The sequence below is a fragment of the Cervus elaphus genome, chromosome 15 (genome assembly GCF_910594005.1).
Source record: "Cervus elaphus chromosome 15, mCerEla1.1, whole genome shotgun sequence".
NCBI lineage: Eukaryota > Metazoa > Chordata > Mammalia > Artiodactyla > Cervidae > Cervus > Cervus elaphus.
Window position 1 is genome coordinate 66,363,162 of NC_057829.1, and position 21,094 is coordinate 66,384,255.

At 54.4% G+C, this 21,094-nt stretch overlaps 1 protein-coding gene across 1 annotated transcript; it reads left to right on the top strand.

Moving 5' to 3' along the window:
• Positions 1 to 4,597: 4,597 nt before the first annotated feature.
• Positions 4,598 to 20,568, top strand: TRIM8 (tripartite motif containing 8). The gene is made up of 6 exons (XM_043925874.1): positions 4,598 to 7,552; positions 16,495 to 16,590; positions 16,922 to 17,155; positions 18,145 to 18,176; positions 18,311 to 18,426; positions 18,969 to 20,568. Exons 1-6 carry the CDS (start codon positions 6,983 to 6,985, stop codon positions 19,574 to 19,576), a joined length of 1,656 nt encoding a protein of 551 aa, XP_043781809.1. The 5' UTR covers positions 4,598 to 6,982; the 3' UTR covers positions 19,577 to 20,568.
• Positions 20,569 to 21,094: the final 526 nt, after the last annotated feature.

Here is a 21,094-nt window from a genome sequence, read left to right on the forward strand (position 1 = left end):
GTCCCATCAGGGATACAGTATTAAAAAAATCCTTTCACAGATCTTAAATCTTGGTGATGGAAGATAGTATTTTTAAGAGTAGGACACATAGTGCATGGAGCTATGTGCTAAGGAGAAAAAATGCAACAGAGGAAGAGAGACAGTGAGGACTGAAGGAGAGGCACATTTTAAAATATGGAGGTCAGGAAAGGCCTCACGGCCTAGGCATCACTTGAACAAAGGATCTCAGTGACAGGAAGAAGGGTGCAGTAGGGATATCTGAGGGAAGACAGATTCAGACAAAGTGAGGTGCAACTGTGAAGAGCCTGGGGGCTGGGGCATGGGAGGCACCCGAGGTATACTTGAGGAACAGCGGGGAAGCCAGTGTGGCTGGAGCAGAATGAGGAGGGGGATCGTAGATTACTTACACAGAGGCCAGACTCTTCTGGCCTTAAGGTCCTGTGTAGAGACCTTACAGGCAATTATAAAATTTTGACTTTTACTCTGGTGGAAGTGGGAAGCCATTGGATGAGTGAGCAGAAGAGTAACAAAATCTGACACATTTTTCAAAGATTACTCTGGCTTTTCAGTTGAGAATTGACTCCAGGACATAAGGGTAGGGGCTTTCCTTGTGGCTCAGCTGGTAAAGAATCCACCTGCAATGCAGGAGACCTGGGTTCGATCCCTGGGTTGGGAAGATCCCCTGTAGAAGGGAAAGGCTACCCACTCCAGTATTCTAACCTGGAGAATTCCCAAAGAGTCGGACATGACTGAGCGACTTTCGCTTTCACATAAGGGCAGAAACTGAAACCAGTTAGGATCTACTGAAATAAGTAGACAAGAGTTTGTGGTAAGTTATGGAGAGGTTAAGTAGTCAGGATTTGCCAACATCTTGAAGGGGCAGCGGGTTGGGAAGTGAAGAGGATGAAGGTTTTCATTTCCAGTACACTGAATTCAAGGTACTTGTGGGACAGAGCACAGTTGGCTACATGAATCTGCAACCAGGAGGGTGAGGATCTAAGCTGGAAACTGACTGGGGAGTCATCAGTATATAGACAGTAGTAAAGCCTTAGTAGAAAAACATCTACTTCTGCTTTATTGACTATGCCAAAGCCTTTGACTGTGTGGATCACAACAAACTGTGGAAAATTCTTCAAGAGATGGGAATACCAGACCACCTTACCTGCCTTCTGAGAAATCTATATGCAGGTCAAGAAGCAACAGTTAGAACTGGACATGGAACAACAGACTGGTTCCAAATTGGGAAAGGAGTACATCAAGGCTGTATATTGTCACCCTGCTTATGTAACTTATATGCAGAGTACATCATGCGAAATGCCCACCTGGATAAAGCACAAGCTGGAATCAAGATTGCCGGGAAAAATATCAATAACCTCAGATATGTAGATGATACCACCCTTATAGCAGAAAGTGAAGAGGAACTAAAGAGCCTCTTGATGAAAGTGAAACAGGAGAGTGAAAAAGCTGGCTTAAAACTCAACATTCAAAAAACAAAGATCATGGCATCCGGTCCCATCCCTTCATGGCAAACAGATGGGGAAACAATGGAAACAGTGACAGACTTCATTTTCTTGGGCTCCAAAATCACTGTGGATGGTGACTGCAGCCATGAAATTAAAAGACGCTTGCTCTTTGGAAGAAAAGCTATGCTCAACCTAGACAACATACTAAAAAGCAGAGACATTACTTTGCCAACAGAGGTCCATATAATCAAAGCTATGGTTTTTCCAGTAGTCTTGTATGGACATGAGAATTGGACCATAAAGAAAACTGAGCACCAAAGAATTGATGCTTTTGCACTGTGGTGTTGGAGAAGACTCTTGAGAGTCCCTTGGACTGCAAGGAGATCCAACCAGTCAATCCTAAAGGAAATCAGTCCTGAATATTCATTGGAAAGACTGATGCTGAAGCTGAAGCTCCAATACTTTGCCCCCTGATGTGAAGAACTGACTCATTGGAAAAGACCCTGATGCTTGGAAAGATTGAAGGTAGGAGAAGAAGGGGACAACAGAGAATGAGATGGTTGGATGGCATCACCGACTCAGTGGACATGAGTTTGAGCAAGCTCCGTGAGTCGGTGATGCAAACCGAAGACTGGTGTGCTGCAGTCCATGGAGTCGGACATGACTGAGGGACTGAACTGAACTGAAAGCCTTAGGAGTAAATGAGGGAGCAGATGTAGGTTCATAAGAGAAGAGTGTGGAGGGCAGTCAATATTTATGAGATAGAAATTGGAGAAGTCTGTGGTTAGAAAGATAAGGAGACAATCAGAACAGTATGATATTATAGAGGTCAAGGGGAGCAGTCTAGAAAGGTGAGAAATTAGTGGAATCCTTTAGAATATCCTGAAGGTCATTGGTGAGGAGGCCAGAGAAGGATGCTCCAACAGCACCAATCTAGACCTTGTTTCTTTGCATCATCTTTCAACCAAGGAATTGAAGATTAGTGCTTGAAAGACACTTTCCACTTGTTTATTCACTGATATGCATGCATGCATTCGTTCACTCACTCAGCATAAGACCTCCCAAGTAAGGAGATTCAAAGTACTGAAAGATACAGGACCCATATTAGCCACCCTGTCTTCTCCGCAATCAGGAATAAAGAGATGAAGGTCCTAAAGTAGAGATGCTCTCTGGTTTTATGAAAGGATCAGACTCATGGGTCATTTTTTTTTCCCCCATGGGTCATCTTGAACTGGTCTATCTCAGGTCTATCATTTAGAACATACTCATGAATCTCAAATGCATAATCTTCAGCACAAACCTCCCCTGAGTCTGTATATACAATCGTCTCCTCTGGAATTGCCACTGGAATAGCTAAACCAATTCAAACATAACTTAGAACTATTCAAAAATCTCTCCACCCAAACCTAATCCTCTCCAATTCTCCCCTTCTGGGTAAATGGCATCACCACCCAGGCTCTTGTTAAGGCCCAAATCCTAAATTCAGAAGAATATTCTATATTCATAGTGATAAGCATATCTTGATCCCATTCTTACTCTATTACTATTATGTGTTGATTCCTCTTCACTCCATATCTAATTTGGCTCTACTTCCAAAATACATCCCAAATCTAGTAGCTTCTCACAACCAGATTCAAATCCAAACTCCTTACCACAACCCTGTGTATTCTGGTCCCTACCTGGCTTCTCCCTCACAACAGGCCTTCTTTCAGCCCTAGAACATACCTTATTCATTGCTTTTGTATTTGTTTTTCCCTCTGATTGAAGCACTCTTTGGACTTCCCAGGTGGCACAGTGGTAAAGAATCCACCAACCATCCTGCCAACCAGGAAACACAATTCGATCCCTGGGTTTGGAAGCTCCCCTGAAGAAGGAAATGGCAACCCACTCCAGTATTCTTACCTGGAAAATTCCATGGACAGATGAACCTGGCGGGCTACAGTCCATGGGGTCGCAAAGAATCTGATACGACTGAGCACACATGCCACACCCAAAGCACTCTTTTCCCAGATCGTCACTTGCCTATGAAGTGAAAGGCCTGTCAAGTGAAGTGAAAGTCTCTCAGCCGTGTCGGACTCTTCTCAGCCCCACATATTATATAGTCCATGGAATTCTCCATGCCAGAATACTGGAGTGGGTAGCCTAACCCTTCTCCAGCAGATCTTCCTGACCCAGAATCGAACTGGGATTTCCCGTATTGCAGGCAGGTTCTTTACCAGCTGAACTACCAGGGAAGCCCTGACTCCTCCTGAATATTCAGGTTTCAGCTCAAATTTCACTTTCTGAGAATATTGTGTGAGTCCCTTACTCTCTGCCACAGAAATTATCCTACATAATTAATTAAAAAAAATTTTTTTTTGGGTACATGTTCTCCAGGGAATCCCCAGGGCCTAGAAAAATGCCTGGTGCATGAGACTTCTGTTAAACATTTGTTAACTGACAGGTTGACTCCATTTTTTTTTTTTTACTCCAATTTTTTAAGCCTCCATTTCCTTATAAATTGAAGAGAATAATAATGTATATTTTGTTTGGTAGATTTAAGCCTCAGAAATGTAGGGAAGGGAATTCCCTAGCTGTCCAGTGGTTAAGACTCTTCACTTTCACTGCAGTGGGAACAGGTTCGATCCCTGTGGGGGCACTAGGATCTCACATGCTGCCCTGGGCAGCCGAAAATAGAGTATCAAAAAAAAAAAAAGTAGGTAAAAATATTGAGGATACCGGGGAAATTGCTGCACAGTGAACCTTTGCAATTTGCTGCTGAGTTCCATCAGAACAGATGAGCCGATTGACAAACCCTCCTTTCCTTCTCAGGTAAAAGGAGCCACGGGTGAAGAGGCCTAGGAAGATGTGGTCCCACTCCACAGCATTATCATCTCCCTTTTAAGAAGCAGAGACACTCATCCCCCATCCCCAATGTTTAATGTACCGAAGTTAGTGCAAGTCACGTGAGCCCCGGGTTGCCCCGCCTTAAAGAGGCGGAGTCCCAGTTTGGAGACCAATAGCAGAAACAATCTCCGGAACAGCCCCCAACTCCAGAAAGGGATAAGGGGAGGAGCCGGGCGCCCAGCAAGTGTTATAGCACTTCCGGACAATACGCCCCGCCCCTCCTCCCCCTTCCCTGTCCGCTTATTTCTCCAGTGCCGGGTGGGCAGAACCAGCGGGTGCTGATTACAGGCGCCGCCGTAGTGCTGCTGCTTTCTCCTCGCCTACACCTCCCAGTCTCCCCCCGCTACCCTCGCAGAGTAGCGGGACCGGCCTTGATGTAGGGACACCACCCTCCTGCCTCCGCCTCTCTCCGCGTTAACTCGGGACCCCGGCTCACCGCAGTCCGCCCGCGTCTCCACCCTGCCCGCCGCGCTCTGCTCCGAGCTCATTGTATCCTCCCCATTCCTGGGCTCAGACTCCGAGGCCAAGCTGTGGCGGGAAGATCGGGGACCCCTGTGCACCCCTCCAGCCGGTCCTGCGAATTGGGGCCCCTCCCCCGCCTGCCGTCCTCGCAACAGCGCGGTAGTGGCGAGGGCTCTCTTTCCTTACCACTAAAGCAGAGAGGGCCAACTGGCGGGCAGCAGGGACGAAACCCCCGCTCCAAGCCGCGAGCCCCCTCCTCCCGTCCCCTTCCTAGGGGAAGGAGAGCCGAAGCCCGAGCGAGCTGAGGCAGGAAAAGGCAGCCGTGGACTGCCCAGCCAGGAGATCATTTTTATTATCGAGATTATTATTAAAAGGGGGCGGGGAGCCCAGGATGAGGGGGAGGGGGTTAGAGACGCAGCTATTTTTATTAAACAGATTATTCCTGAAATAATAATACGCGCAAGATGGCTGAAGGTGGCTGTGATGAGAGTGTTGGGGTTTTTTTTCCTCCCCCCCCCCTTTTTTTTTTTTTGATCTGAGGATAAAGCTCTGAGGCGACAGCCGCTGCGGAGACCCTGCCCGGAGTGCCCTCCCCCCAGCTGAGAAGCAGCAGGCGGACAAACGGACCCACCGACGGAGCGACTGGCTCGGGCCCGCCCCGGACGCGTCGCCTGGGCAGCAGCTGGGGGCCGCGGGCGCTCGCCTTTCTGCCGACTTCTTCCAATTCTAATCTTTTTTTATTTTTTGGAAAGAACCAGGGTGGGTGGAGCAGAGGTGGAGAGAAATCGGGACTTGGCATTTTCTCCCCTGTCTTCTAATCTGAGGGAGGCCGCCAGCCCTCCCCTTAAAAATCCCACCAAAAAAAAAAAAAAGAGAGAGAGAGAGCGAGCGATAGAAAGAACGCTGCAGGACCCTCCAGCGAGCGCGCTCGGACCCCCGGCCGCCACTGCGGCGGCTGCCGGGAGCTCAAGATGGCTGGACGCTGAGGGAGACAGCCCGGCCCGGCTGGCTCGGCCCGGCTCCGCCGCCGCGGGCTGGCTCCGACCGCAGCCCCGAAGACCGGAGCAGAGGCCGAGAAGAAAAGAAAGTGGGGGGGAGGGGGGCCGGGGTGGCGAAGGGGGAGGGCCGGGCCGGGGCGGGGGGGGAGGGGAAGGCCGGGAGCCGAGCCTCCTGTTCATTAGCAGTTGAGAAAAATTCCTTTCTAGTTTGATCAATCCTTGTTTTCCTCGGCAGAGCCGGGGCGCCCGCCCAGCGCGGAGACGGAGAGCGGGGTCTCTCCGCGGCGGGGGCGCCGGGCGCCAGGCCTCGGGGGAGCACAGAAGTAGAGACGAGGGGGTCAGGCCGGAGCTCCGCCGGGGCTTCTCCTCCCTCCCTTTCTGGTTGGCTTTTTTTTTTTTTTCCACTTCTCTCCCTCCCCCTTCCGTTTCTATTTGTGAAGGGAGGAGGAAGGCAGAGGCGGGCTGCTGTCTCTGGCCGGGGACTGGAATTTCATCTGAATGACTGCCCCTGCGCTCACGCAGCGCCCCGGAGTCGGCCCGCCTGCGCCCCGCAGCCCGCACCCGCAGACCGCGGGCCAGCCGGTGGGCGCCCGCGCCGCGGCCCGGGAACCGGCTCGCCTCACCCGCCCGGTCCGGATCTAGCAGTCTTTGGCCGGGCCGCACTTGCTTCCCCGGCCTCTCAGACCCCGGCCGAGGCGAGGGAGGCGCGGCGCCGGCGAGCCGGGAGAGAGCCACCATTGCCGCTGCCGTCTCTGGAGGAAGTGTGCGGCTCCCGGGCTCTGTCCGCCTTGGGGCGCGCCCCAATGTCAGCCGCGGGCCGGAGTGCGGGCCGCCGGCCGCCGCTGCCCTAGCCGCGCCGACCGAGAGGCGGCCTCTTATATGGAATTTGGACCCCGGCGCTCCCCTCCAGGGCTGGTGCCCCGGCCGCGGCCCTGGCGCAGTCCGCCGCCTCCCGCTAGGCGCTCCGGAGGAGGAGGAGGAGACGCAGCCGGCTGCGCGCGCTGCGTGAGGACCGAGGCTCACTCCTCTGGGGGGCGGGAGCGCGGAAGGCGCTGGTGAACTGAGCGACTGTCGGGACCGCTCGGGGCTCGGTGGCCCTCCCGCGGCACCGGACGGACCCCCCGAGGTCGGGGTGTTGGGGAGACCTGCCCGGGTCCCCTGCCCGCCGCCGCCATGGCGGAGAATTGGAAGAACTGCTTTGAGGAGGAGCTCATCTGCCCGATCTGCCTGCACGTCTTCGTGGAGCCGGTGCAGCTGCCGTGCAAACACAACTTCTGTCGGGGCTGCATCGGCGAGGCGTGGGCTAAGGACAGCGGCCTGGTGCGCTGCCCAGAGTGCAACCAGGCCTACAACCAGAAGCCGGGCCTGGAGAAGAACCTGAAGCTCACCAACATCGTGGAGAAGTTCAACGCCCTGCACGTGGAGAAGCCGCCGGCGGCGCTGCACTGCGTGTTCTGCCGCCGCGGCCCCCCGCTGCCCGCGCAGAAGGTCTGCCTGCGCTGCGAGGCGCCCTGCTGCCAGTCCCACGTGCAGACGCACCTGCAGCAGCCCTCCACCGCCCGCGGGCACCTCCTGGTGGAGGCGGACGACGTGCGGGCCTGGAGCTGCCCTCAGCACAACGCCTACCGCCTTTACCACTGCGAAGCCGAGCAGGTGGCCGTGTGCCAGTACTGCTGCTACTACAGCGGTGCGCATCAGGGACACTCGGTGTGCGACGTGGAGATCCGGAGGAATGAGATCCGGGCAAGTACCCTACACACACACACAATCACACACTCCCCTCCTTCCCTGCAGCCTCGGACCACCCTTCCGGACAGGCTGACTCTTGTGACATCAGGCCAGAAGCCCCTTTCCAAACTCCCACTCTAAGTTTGGAGGCAAGGTCCTGGGAAGAAGGGTCCCCAGTCGCTACTTGATATATTCCTGCACCTGTGCTCATAGGGTCCATCTTGTCAGTCACTTATAGAAATGAGGTGTGGGGCTGTCAGGGGTAGAGTTTGGTTGTTGCTTTTCTGTTTTGCGCGCAGCTCCCTGGCCCGGCAGTTGTTTCCGTAGGCCCTAGGGGAAGTCACTAAAGGCAGTGACCCAGGTCCTGCTTCTCCAGCTGCTGTTTATGTAATGAGTGTCCTGGTGCCGCTGCTGTGGCTGACATGATCCATGATGCTGGCATACCAATGAGGAAGTAAACAAAAGCAGCCATGTTAGTTTCAAGCCCTATTGGAAACACATTGGGAGGGTGGAGGGGGAGCTTCCGGAGGGAGAGCAGAGCCCCTGGTATCTATCTGGCCAAGGCCTGGGCAGCCAACGGCATCACCAGGACAGCATCTCTGCTGTTGGGATTATTCCCGGTAACCCCCTCTCCATATGTGAGAATCGCTGCCCACGGTGTGCCTGTGTGTGTTGCACTCGTCCGCATGAACACACCTTAAAGTATGTCTTCATCACCCTGAGCCTTTTTCTCCCAGCCCAGCCCTCTATCACAGCCCTCCCACATTTGGGGAGGGGAAGTGGAAGACGGAAAAAGAATCCTGTGGGTTTAAGGTTGAGCCGCCTTGCAATCTGGTTTCAGGCAGCTGGCTCCCCTGGGCTGCCGGCTGGGTGATTATGGAACCGCATCCCCTCCCATTGTATACACCCTGCAGCAGCGGCCAATGTCAAAACCGCCTTCCCCCTCAGGCCTCTGGGCCTGGCCTGGCTGTGGAGCTGGACTGAAGCAATACTTCCGTCCCCTTCAGTGGAGGGGGGCTCCTCCTAGGTTCCTCCCTGGTCCCCTGGCTTTCAGGGTTGAGTCATACCAGAAGGAAGGGGTTGGCCTGAGACTGTCTGAGCCATCTCAGAAGCCCCAGCTTGGGGCCTGGGTGTGATATCATGGGGGTGAGACTGGGAGTGTTGCTGGGTGGGGACCCCTGGAGGCTAGTCGAGACCAGTGGGAGCTTGGGTATGAGGAAGCTCTGAGCAGGGCACAGTTGGAGATGGGGGCTGTTTCCTGTGAGGGGGACCAGTCAGAATGAGTCACTGTTTAGCAATTAAAAAACATACACATACAACTAACAAAAGGCAGGAGGGCTGCCACAGGCTGAGGGCAGGGATAACAAATAAAATTTGCTGTATAATTAGTTTCCAATTGGATGGGGTAGCTCTGGGGTTTTGTGCCAGGGCAGGGCCTCTTGATTCTTAAAGGAAGTGTGTGTGTGTAATGGGGGAGGATGGCGAGAAGAGCCACCTCCTCACACACACCAGGACTGGAAAAGGCAGAGGCCTAGGGGAACAAATGAGCCCCTAGTGTCCTCCACCCCCAACCCAGGGCAGGCAGAGCCCAGACTATTAATAGAAGAAGCTGTTAATAAAGGTAGAAGGGCTGGGAAGGAGGCTGGGAAAAGTGCAGAAAAAGGAAAGCTGCCCAGTTCTCTGTCCTGGGGTTTGACAGTGGAAAATGAAAGGAGGGGAAAGGTGGAGATGTGGCTGAAAGGCACAGAGAAAGGGACAACAGCCAGGGTGATGAGTAAGTGTGTAGAGTGAATGTGTGTCTGCACCCACGGCTTTGCCCTTAGTTATGTCAGAGTGCTCAGGTGTCTTTCATTTCGGTGGGGGAGAGAACACGGTTGTACCTGATTTGGTAGTAGGAGGGTGTCTGTAGATGTGGGTCCATGTTCTCGAGTGTCTCTGAGACTGTCTGCTTTGCCCTCAAAGGCTCCTGGCACACGTACACAGTGTACCCTGGAGTTCCCACCAGCATGTCCTTGAGCGCATGGAAGGACCTGGATGGAAGCAGGCCCTGAACTTTGTTAGCAGCTCCATGTGCATGTGCGTCTGTGTGTGTGTGTTTGTTCCTGTGCCTGCTGTGGGCAGGCGCAGAAGTAGTGGGTTGCATCACAGCCAGATGTGCAGTTCTGTGTGCTCAGCATCTGTGCCCCACAGCCTGAGTCTCATCCCTTCCCAGGCTCCCCTACCCCAGGCCCTCCAGATTCTCTCTGCTGTCAGGGCACTGGAGTTGGAAACCCTGCAGTGGTCTCAGCTCCGTGCCACCGCCCCTTGGTGTGAGTTGGACTTACTGAACAGGAGGGCCTCATCCTCATGGGAGGGGGCGAGCCGCCGAGAATCTGAATGGAAGAACCCATTGCGCTCCATCCTCACTAGGCCAGCCAGGAGGAGGGGCCTTTTCTGGGCCTCTTTTCCCTTGTGGGAGGGAGTCTGTCTTAAAGAGCCCCGGCTGGTGCCATGGATGAAGGCAACAGAATTCTCCCAGATACAGGAGCAGACGCATGGAAACCTGGATCACACCTTAGGATACAGACAGCTCTGCTTCTTGTGCTTCCTCTTCCGTCGTCCCAGAGAAGGGCTAGGGGCTGCTGAAATGCCCTATTGGCTAGAAACAGGAAACCCTGATCAATCTCCCCGGGTGGTCCTCCGCCCCATAGTCAAAGCACCCACCTGTGCAGTGACCCAGAGCTGGGACCCAGCAGGGAGCCAAGCAGGGCTTCCACCTAGCAGGGGGTCTTAAAGGCAAGGCTTTGAAGTCCTTGCTCGACTCTGCCCTTGGGAAGCCAGTGTGCAGAGGCCATGTTGCTCTGAAGCTTGGATGCCCACTGGGTAGACCCTAGAGACCACACCCCTGAGACACCTTTAGACCCCAGTGTATTCTCCTTTGGGGCTATGGAAGGCTGAGGACCCAAGATTGGGGCATCCAGGTGGTCAAACCCTCTTCAGCCCCCAGGTTTAGGGATTCATGTGAGCAACTTGGGACTGGTTTGAGCTGAGAGCACCTCTATCTTAGAACCCTCCTCAACATAGAAAGAAGACCCAAGATAAGGCCTAGATGTGTCATGTCTGTAAATGGTTACGCATTGAGTGTGTGTGTGTGTGTGTGTGTGTTCAGGTCATAGTTGTGCCTCTGTGTCATTCCTAATACCCCAGACTGAGGTTGGAAATGTTCCCAGGACTTTGTACCTTGAGTTCTCAAAGGTTTAGAGTTGAGAAGAGGTTTTTCTCTGGAGACAGGATCCCACTTCTTGGGCCAGTTTGGGGTTCACAGCTGCTGGGGGTGGAGGTTACCCTGCTCCCATTGCCGCTGGCCAGAGGGGTTGCCCTAGGACCCTGGAGGGGACCTAGGTCTCTGTCCCATGTGTCTGTCACCAGGCGGGCTCTGGGAGAAAGGGCTGCCCTGGCCCAGCCAGAGCCTGGCTGTGGCTGCAGCCTGCCTCAGGCAGTATTGACCCTGCTGCCCTCCACCAACCATAATCCTGAGGTCTTATGTGGGGTGGGAGCTAGGATGGGGAGGCTGTGTGTGGGTGTGTGTGTGAGGTGTGAGGGTCAGGTAACTGCTCCTTTACCATCCTGAAGGATCAGGAAGCAGGGTAGGGCTTGGCCTTCCTCCCTGGGCCCCAGGCAGAGAGGAAGGAACCTGAGGCGGAGGCCCAGCCCCCCACCTCCATCCCAGAATCCTGCTGATACAGCTGGGCACCTGTCATGCACGCCCTATTGATTACTTTGCCTCCCCCAACTCTGGGTGCCTGTGCGTCCATCTCCACAGATGTGCGTGTGTAACTGGTGTGTCTGGGTGTGCATCTCATGTGGAACTACTGTTTTGTATCTCACATGTGTATCTCCGAGAAGGTACAGTGTGAATGACTGACTTAATTACAGAGTTGTCTTGTGTCTGACTGTGGGGCCGGGAAGATCCATGTGTGTGTTGGTGGGGGCGGGGGGTGCCCTACTGACTGTACACCTGTGAGTGGAAGTTGAGTATGCACACATGTCTATCGGTGATGGCACTAGTGTGTGTGTGACTGCCTGCCTGGTGGTGGTTGGTTGGTAGGTGTGAGTCTTGTGTAACTTTCTCACCTGGTGGGGATGCTGGGGTGGGGAGGGGAGGGGACACACCTTTGGGTAAGCTTGTTGCCTGAGGTGGGTATTGGAGGTGGAAGCCCAGATGGATCCTCCCATGCTGTGTTGGGGGCAGTCAGGTGGTCGTAGGAAGAAGGGGAGCCTGGCTGGGGCCCCAGCCCCGGCCTGAACAGGCAGGCCTGGCTGGCCGTATCCCTGGCTCTGGGAAAGCCTTCCTTCCCGGCTGGCCTGGCATTCAAACCCAGACAAAGGGGGGCTTTCTCTCTCGCCTCTTTGTTCTGCTGCCCCAGAGCGCTGCTCTCTGCATGGCAAAAGCTAATTCCACTCTGCAGCTGGGAAACCCTCTCTAGGTCTGCCGGGGCTTGCCTCCGAGGTGCCTCCTTTCTCCTTGCCCTGGCTCGTGCCCTGTAGCCACTTCACTCTGGGTCTGTGGTTGTCTGCAGCCTAGGGGACCACACAGTAGCCCCAGGCAGGGACTGAGGCCCGGGAAGGGGTGACCAGGGCAGGCAGAAGCTGATCTGAGGCCAGGAGGGAGTGCTGTGGCCCAAGGAGAGGGGAAGCTAACTAATATACTCCTGGGACTAGGGCTGATGGGGGAGAGTAGGGGGCGGCTTTGGCAGCTGGGGAGGAGGTTAGGAGGGTGTCGCTCTGCGCAGGGGCTGCCTCCAGAGCGGGAGCTGGCATGGGGGTCATCTGAGCAGGAAGAAGTGCTCTGGCCACCCAGCACCCTTTTCTCACCTCCAGCTCTGGCCCCCTCTAAAAAACCTGGGGCCTGCCTCTGGCCTGGCTCCTGAGGCCCTGTTCCCTCCTGACTTCACTTTTCTTCAAGGTTGACTTGAGGATTTTATTATTATCATTTATTAACTTTTATACATCCTAGAGTCTCTATGGCCTTACCCGTCTGCCCAGTCCAGTCTGGCACCAGAAATGCCAGCTGGGCCTGGCCAGTCAGTCTCTAGAAGGCTGGGAAGCTTTCCCGGGGCAGGAATGTGAGGGGCTCATGATGGATCCCTCTCCAAGCTGGTGTTGGGCGTCAGAGAGAGCAGCTCAAGGCAGAATCTGTACATTAGGTGACAGGTATGAGGGTCTCGGAAGGGTGGGAATAGTGAGCCCCTAAGTCTTCGTGATGCTTTTGCCCTCACAGGCCCAGGAGCAGACTGTGGAAGGTCTTAAGTCCTCAGGGAAGGAATAGGGATGGGAGTGAGCAGGACCCACCTGGGCCAGCAGGTGTGGAGTGGGGCTGGGCCTCACGGCCTTCTGTGGGAGGTGTGGTCCCTTGAGTGCTACTAGTCTAGACCATGGTTCTTTCCATTCTGCTTCTGCACACTGGAGGTGTGCCGCGGTCCTGTGTGACCCACTGCGGGCTGGGAGCAGTTTGTAGAGTATATGTCCCACTGCCTCCTGCACTGAGAGGCGGTCAGGCTGGGAAGTCTCTCACCTGTGGGTTTTTCCCAAGTGGGTAATGGAGCCTCAACTCTCAGTAATTTCCGGGAGGTTGAGATGGAAAGGAGGCTGCTGGTAGGGGAAGGGGCCTTTGCTTCCTCTGCTCCCCATCTTCTAGCTTCTTAGCAACCTGATTCAGTCATTTGGTGGGATCGAGGGGCAGCAAGCGGATTTCCCTTCTCCCCACCACTGCTCTTACGCCCGATTTTCCAACGTCTGAGACAGCAGTATTCCCCGCAGCCTCCTGTTCCCCCAGGTGTTGACTGTGGCAGGAGTAAGATCACCTAGCCCCGAGGGAGAGTGATTCCTGCAAGGGTGAGCTGGACAGGGTAGGCCCCCTTCCCAGGCCAAGGGTGGCTGCTACCCCCTGACAGTTTCCTTCCTATTCCGGGCCTCTCCCTTCCCCCTGTAGTGGAGACAGAAGGCCGATGGCCTCTGAGCTGGGCCTGGGCTGATGAAACCCAGCCACCTGCTGGGGAATGTGCCCACTTGGCTGGGCTGAGCTCTGTCCCAGAGGGCTTGGGGCAGGCAGGAGTTAGGGCTTGGATCCGGAAGTCAAGGGAGGACACCTCAGGGTCCTAGGGTGTCAATGCTGCCAGGAGAGGATCTGGGAAAAGCCCAGAAGAAGGAAGGGGCTGAGTCCCACCCTCTGGGACAAGACCTAAAGTGCCTCCCTGGGCTGTACCCTGAGGGAGTTTCAGAGGGGTGTGGTGGGGACCTCCCACTGGTCTGGAGGGTGGGAGTGAACAGGCCCACTCCAGGGCTCTGAGGGAAGGGGGGCTGGGATCCCATCTGGGGCTGCCTCTCTCTTGCCCCTTATCTGGGACTCAGCCCCAGGTACACCCCTACTCTGATACTGATGGGTTTGGTCATGTGAAGGAGATGGGCAGGGAGACTGCAGTGCACAGATGTGTGGAGGTGGGTGAAGCCTGGGCTCTCAGATGTCCTGGACACTGGGAAGGTCTGGAGCCTCAGATGCATCTGGGTTGGAGGACTGTCCTCCCAAGTGTGGGGACGAGGCAGCCACCAGGCAGAAATGTGTTATAGGGAGGTACAAAGGTCTAAAGTCCTTTGGTATTCTGGCCACCTCACCTTCACGCAGGCCTCCCTCCGTTGTCTGGGGCCTTCAGCACTGTGCAGGGCTGTGTGTGTAAGACAGTGGGCCTGAGGTGGTCTCAGGGCCCAGGTGGCGGTGTGTGCCTGTGTGTGCCTGTGCAGTTGTATACATGTAGTTGGGGGGGCTGCCTGCCCTCTTCACATGCCTGGGGGCAGTTTCACAGACAGGGAGGAAGGACGTGTGACTACCTCCATTCCTGCTCCCAGCCAGCTGTGTTTCTAGACAGGCTCTGACTCCCAGGCTGGCAGCAGATCCCTGTGCATGCGGGGCTGGGGTGAGGGGCCTGCTGGAAGGATGAGGTGCTGGAGTGGGGGCAGGGCTGTGTCGGTGGGTTGTGTCATGAGGTGCTGTCCTGGGTCACTGAAAGGTCAAGTTGTTGGCGTGGCGGGGGTGCAGTGTGTCCCAGACTTTCCCAGCTCAGAATCTGAATGCCTCCTCCTGGCCCCGGAGGTTTGGTTTTCTGTTTCCAGGGTCGCCACCAACACAAAACAGGGTCGCCAAATTCTCTTACTGGCCTTGGTTTCCCCATATGTAAAAGGGGTTGGGGGTATAAGGGAGGGATTGCTGGCAGCTTGTCTTGAGGAAGCCTCCTGAATGTGAATGGGAGTGAGGGTCACGGGGTCAAACTTGAGGGTCACTTTGAGGTATACACAGAGGAAGAAAAAGAGCCACTTTTGGCGGAGTGGACACTTACTGTGAGCTAGGGTCTGTGCAATCTGTTTTGCAAATCTTGTTTTGTGCACAAAACTCATGGGTTTATTCAGCAAACAACGTTATGCATCTGTAGGGTGCTGGGGTCCTTGGGTCTCAACTGGGAAGGGAAGTAGAAAAATACAGCAGCAAAGCCCTGTTTTCAAGAAGCCTTGAGTTTTGTTTGGAGATCAGAGTGCAGTTTGTCAGACAGACTATAGAATGCTGTTGTCCTTAGCTCTTTCTGTGACGTGGCCATGATTTGTGTGTGTAGTGTCTGTAGTGTCCAGTATAGTAGCCACTAGCTACATGGAGCTGTTGAGCGCTTAAACTGAGTGAAAAACTGGTGCTTAGTGTGTTTGACTTTTAATTAACTTAAAGTGGAATAGAAAAAAAAAAAAAAATAAAGTGGAATAGCCACATTGTGACTAGTGGCTACCATATTGGACACCACAGCTATAGAAGGAGAGCAATGTGACAGCCCCACCATACGGCCAGGACAGGGAGGGACCTTCAGACCCTCTGAGCAGGGGCCATGGAGAGGAGCGGAGCCTTAAGTTGGGCCTTGAAGAATAGACGGGGAATAGGAGAAGGCACCTCGAGTTACAGAAAGGCATCAGCAGGCTGCAGGGAGCTTGAATGTGCAGTGTCAGGGACAAGATACCAGCACACCTGACTAGGAGAAGTAGGTTGTAAGAGCCTACAGTGTTTCGAAGGAGGGGTCATTGAGGGCTCTTGGGCAGTAAAGGGACCTTGTTTCAAGAGGTGTGTCTGGTAAGGGAGGATAACAAGGTGGTTGGAACAGCCAGGATGAGCAGCGCTGGGAGGAAAGGGGTTGTGGAGTCAGAAGATTAAGGGCTGAGAAGGGCAGCATGGTCCAGACCTTCCAGCAAACTGGCCTCAGGTCTTCGGAGAGCCAGAGTCTTCTCTCCCTCCAGGTCCAACTAGCAAGGACTTCAGAGGCCCAGCTCTCAGTGTCAGGAGCAAGCCAGGGGTCAGCTGGCTGGCTTGATGTCCCACAAGTGTAAGGCAAGCATGAGATAAGATCTCTGGGCTGGGCCAGAGGACTTGTGAGACCCAAGAAAGCTGTGTGAAGCTATGTACCATTTCTAAGATGGTGCTCCCCAGAGAGAGGCCCCATGACTTGGATAAGAACAGACCCTACTGCCTGGTCATTTAGGTTTGTATTCCAGCTCTGACACTTACTAGCTGTGTGACTTTGGAGGAACTACTTAACCTTTCTGGTTTCCTCTTCTCTGAAATGTGGATAATAATAGTACTTATCTCACAGCATTACTGGAATGAGTAGATAATTCTCTACAGGAAAAGTGCTAGAACGGAGGCTGGCCTGACCCTGCCCTCAGAAAGCTCATGGTTTAGAAATGTGTGGGAAGCTATTCCCGGCTCTCTGTTCCTGGGGACAGGCTGGCCAGGGCCCTGGGATTGCACGAGGGCCAGAAGGGATTGGGTGGCAGAGATTTTAGGTCACCTGGTTCAGAGGATCTTTAGGATGAGTTTGTTCTGTACAGGGAAGGATGGTGTCCACCAGTCTTAGCCCCCTCTGATGCCCTTCCCCCTTTTGTTTCTGCAGAAGATGCTGATGAAGCAGCAGGACCGACTGGAGGAGCGGGAGCAGGATATTGAGGACCAGCTGTACAAACTTGAGTCAGACAAGCGCCTGGTGGAGGTGGCCACGCCCACGCCCCGGGATAGGGTGGGGATGGCTTGGGCACAAGGCCTGGGGCTCGTTCCTCGCTTGGGCTCGGACCTGTTGCATGGTCAGCTCTATGTGCCAGAACCCCTTGCTCAGTCATTCAATGACCTGTCAGTGGATGAGCCCCCGGCTGGTGCCAGGGTTGCTGTACTACCAGTTCAGTATTCCAGGTCCGACCTTGCCCGTGGGAAGCCCTAGGTAGCCTGGGTGTTTGGGGTCCCAGACTCCCCTATCCAGGATGGGAGTCAGGCAGGAGTGGCAGCCAGAGGCACCCCCATACTCACCGGTCCCCCCACCCTTGCAGGAGAAGGTGAGCCAGCTGAAGGAGGAGGTGCGGCTGCAGTACGAGAAGCTGCACCAGCTGCTGGACGAGGACCTGCGGCAGACGGTGGAGGTCCTGGACAAGGCCCAGGCCAAATTCTGCAGCGAGAACGCAGCGCAGGCGCTGCATCTCGGGGAGCGCATGCAGGAGGCCAAGAAGCTCCTGGGCTCCCTGCAGCTACTCTTCGACAAGACAGAGGATGTCAGCTTCATGAAGGTGGGCTGGGCCCAGGGCTGGCTGGCGGGACCCAGGGGGACATTTCTAATTTGGAGTCCGCATGCTTTGCTCCCCAGCTGGCTCCCCCACCGCAGGGGGTTTGCAGCCAGCCTGCGTGGATTCAGAACCTCCCCACCACCCCCGTTCCTTCTAGCTTTATGACCTTGGCAAGTCATATACGTCCCTAGGCCTCAGCTCCCTCACTTATAAAATAGGGTTGATAATGTTGTTTTTGTTCAGTCGCTCAGTCGTGTCTGACTCTTTGCGACCCCATGGACTGCAGAGGCCAGGCTTCCCTGCCCTTCACCATCTCCCAGAGCTTGCTCAAACTCATGTCTGTTGAATTGGTGATGCCATCCAACCATCTCGTCCTCTGTCATCCCTGTCTCCTCCTGCCTTCAGTCTTTCCCAGAATCAGGGTCTTTTCCATGCAGATCTATTATCTGTTATCCATAAGTCCAGATTTTTAAAAATCTCTGAAAACCGAAAGTGAAAAGTTCAGGCAACTCATCTAACAGCAAAAATTTGACCTGAACTAATGTTGGCAATTTATGATATTTATTGATCTTACTTGGTACAAATGTTGAAACGTTGCTGCAGAAACATCGATGTGTTAGATTATGGTGTCCTCCGTAATCACATGTTATGATACAGGCATCACATGTCCCTTCCAAAATCCAAAAAATTCCATAATCCGAAACACATCCTGCCCCAAAGATTCTGGATAAAATATTGAGTGCCTTCAGAACCTTCCTCTTGGTAGTTGTTTAGATAAGATGCTGGATGTCTGGAAAGCACTCATGGTGTTGTCTGTCACACAGCAAGAGCTCAGTCTTCTGAAAACAGAGGCACCCCACCCTCTGCCCCTGCAACACTCTGGCCAGCCTCAGAAGTGTCAGCCCTGCATGGGGAGAGAGTGAATGGGGCAGCTTCCATCTTCCCCTCTCCCATGCTGCCTTTCCCACTGACACCCTTTTCTTTCCCCCTAGAACACCAAGTCTGTGAAAATACTAATGGACAGGTGAGCAGATGGCCGCTGGTCCTCAGGGGAACACACGTAGGGGAGGGCAGGAAGGGGCAGGCCCATGGCGGGGAGGTAGGGCGGGCTTACGCGTGATACCTCCTCACAGCAGATGCCCCGTCCACTGCCCCCAGGACCCAGACCTGCACAGGCAGCAGCCTCTCTCCCCCTAAGATCGGCCACCTGAACTCCAAGCTCTTCCTGAACGAGGTGGCCAAGAAGGAGAAACAGCTGCGGAAGATGCTAGAAGGTGAGGGGTGAGATCCTCAATCAAAGGAAGAGAAACCTTTGCATGCATGCTCATTGTGTCTGATACTTTGCAACCCCATGGACTGTAGCTGGCCAGGCTCCTCTGTCCATAAGATTCTCCAGGCAAGGATACTGGAGTGGGTTGCCATGCCGTCCTCCAGGGGATCTTCCCAACCTGGGGATGGAGCCTGTGTCTCCTGCATCGCAGGAGGATTCTTTACCCACTGAGCCACCTGGGAAGGCCGAGGGAACCATCTGGACAAGGGTAAATGCCAGAACCTTCCCTTTGAGAGGTAGCCTGGCCTGTCATAAGCCTTGCCTCATATCCTGGCTCTGCCACTTCCAGCTGTGGGACCTTGGGCAGGCCATAGTACTTCCCTAAGCCTCAGCTTCTTCAGCTGTAAAAGGGGAATGGAGTAGCCAGCATCAAGATGATGTGTGATGTACTGTGCTTGGCCCCATAGACAGAAAAGTTACCCGGGGAGAGGAGGCTGGGGTGGCCTGGGATGGGGCTTTTGCGACTTTTGCCCAAACTTTCCACAGGCCCCTTCAGCACACCGGTGCCCTTCCTGCAGAGCGTCCCCCTGTACCCCTGTGGCGTGAGCAGCTCTGGGGCGGAAAAGCGCAAGCACTCGACGGCCTTCCCCGAGGCCAGTTTCCTAGAGACGTCGTCGGGCCCCGTGGGCGGCCAGTATGGGGCAGCGGGCACAGCCAGCAGCGAGGGCCAGTCAGGGCAGCCCCTGGGGCCCTGCAGCTCCACGCAGCACTTGGTGGCCCTGCCGGGTGGCGCCCAGCCAGTGCACTCGAGTCCGGTGTTCCCCCCATCGCAGTATCCCAACGGCTCTGCCGCCCAGCAGCCCATGCTCCCCCAGTATGGCGGCCGCAAGATTCTCGTCTGTTCTGTGGACAACTGCTACTGTTCTTCCGTGGCCAACCATGGCGGCCACCAGCCCTACCCCCGCTCCGGCCACTTCCCCTGGACAGTGCCCTCGCAGGAGTACTCACACCCGCTCCCGCCCACCCCCTCCGTCCCCCAGTCCCTTCCCGGCCTGGCGGTCAGAGACTGGCTCGATGCCTCCCAGCAGCCTGGCCACCAAGATTTCTACAGGGTGTATGGGCAGCCGTCCACCAAACACTACGTGACGAGCTAACGCCACGCGGGCAGTGAGCACCAGGGAATCTTCCCCCCCAGCCCCCGGCGGCTTGGGGATGATGCATCCAGAGACCTGCCCTTCTACCTTCCTGTCCTCCCTCCCTCCCTCCTCCATTCCCCCAAGTCTTTTCCTTTTGGATTTTGTTTTGTTTAGGGCTTGTTTTGATTTTTTTTTTTTTTTTTAATGAATCTCCTGGACGCGGAGGTGACAGTGGGAGCTGGCCTGGGCCAGGGCCGCAGGTGGCCCCGGAGTTGGGAAAGCGTCTACCTCAAGGCGCTGAGCTCTCTCTCTCTCTCTCTGTCTCACCTTTTTCCCTTCCCTCCTTCCCCTTCCCACCCCATGGCTGGAAGGAGCCTCAGCTTCCTTTATAGCCTTGCGGGGAGGGGCAGTTTCCAACTCTCCTCACCCAGTCCTGGGAGGAGGGCCCAGGTGCCCACTGGACTGCTTCTCCTCTTGGTTTTCTTTTGGGCAGTTTGATCACTGACTGAATAAGGAATGACCTGTAGATTGTGGGGCTTTTATTTTTTTTTAATTTTTTTTTTTAAAACCAAGAATGATTTTTCCTGCTTCCTTCTCACCATCCTCCCAGACGGAGTTCAAAGGCCACTTCTCAAGCAGCTTTCGGCACCTTCAGCCTCAGAATGGAATCTTAAAGACAGGAACCCCATGTCCAGGAAAGGGGAAAAGGAACTTTGCCAATGATAGTGACCACAGCAAAAGCAAATAATAATAATATTAATAATAATAAAGAGAAATAAAAGAAATAATAAAATAAGAAACCATAGCACAGCCCTTGTCGAGGTCAGCGGGAGAGGAGGGGCTGCCCGGAGTTGGGTCCTTGCCTGGGTTTTGACACAGCAACTTCCTGTAGTGAGCACTTTGTATGAATCGTGGACTTCCTGTTCTCAAGGTGCAGGTATTTATTCTGTAATCTGTCTAGAGCACACACTGAAATCCAACCTTCTAATAAACATAATGGCGCAGTCCCACTCCCTGCCTCGCCTCTTACCCCCAACCCCTCCAGGCCTGGGGTTTTCAGGCGTTGGTGTGAGGAGGGGCCCCCTCTAGAGACGGAAGCCCCGGCCTTGATTCTCTTCTGGGTTTAGTCTGTTCCAGGCCTGTGAATATCAGTTCGTCAGCCACTAACTATATCTACTCTCAGCCTTGGGTTCATTTGACAAATATTTGCTGAGGGCCTCCTAGGCCCAGCCTCCCTGCTGCATGGGCCCCGGCATCTCTTTGAGTTTCTGCCAACATGCTCTTAGCAAGGACGGACAAAGGAAAAAATACCTTTCTATGAGTCTTGCAAAGTTTACCTCCTTCACTCCACAAATATTTATTAAGCACATGCTAAGCACCAGGCACTGTGTAGGGCCAAGGGCACAGAGCTATAGCAGTCTCTATCTTGAAATTTAGTCTAATGGAGCCTCAGCCCCCATTGATGTGATAAGGGTGGGGGGCACTTGGCTCCTTTCTTCCTTTGGTGGCTTGGGCTCTGGCTCCTACCCGTGAGCA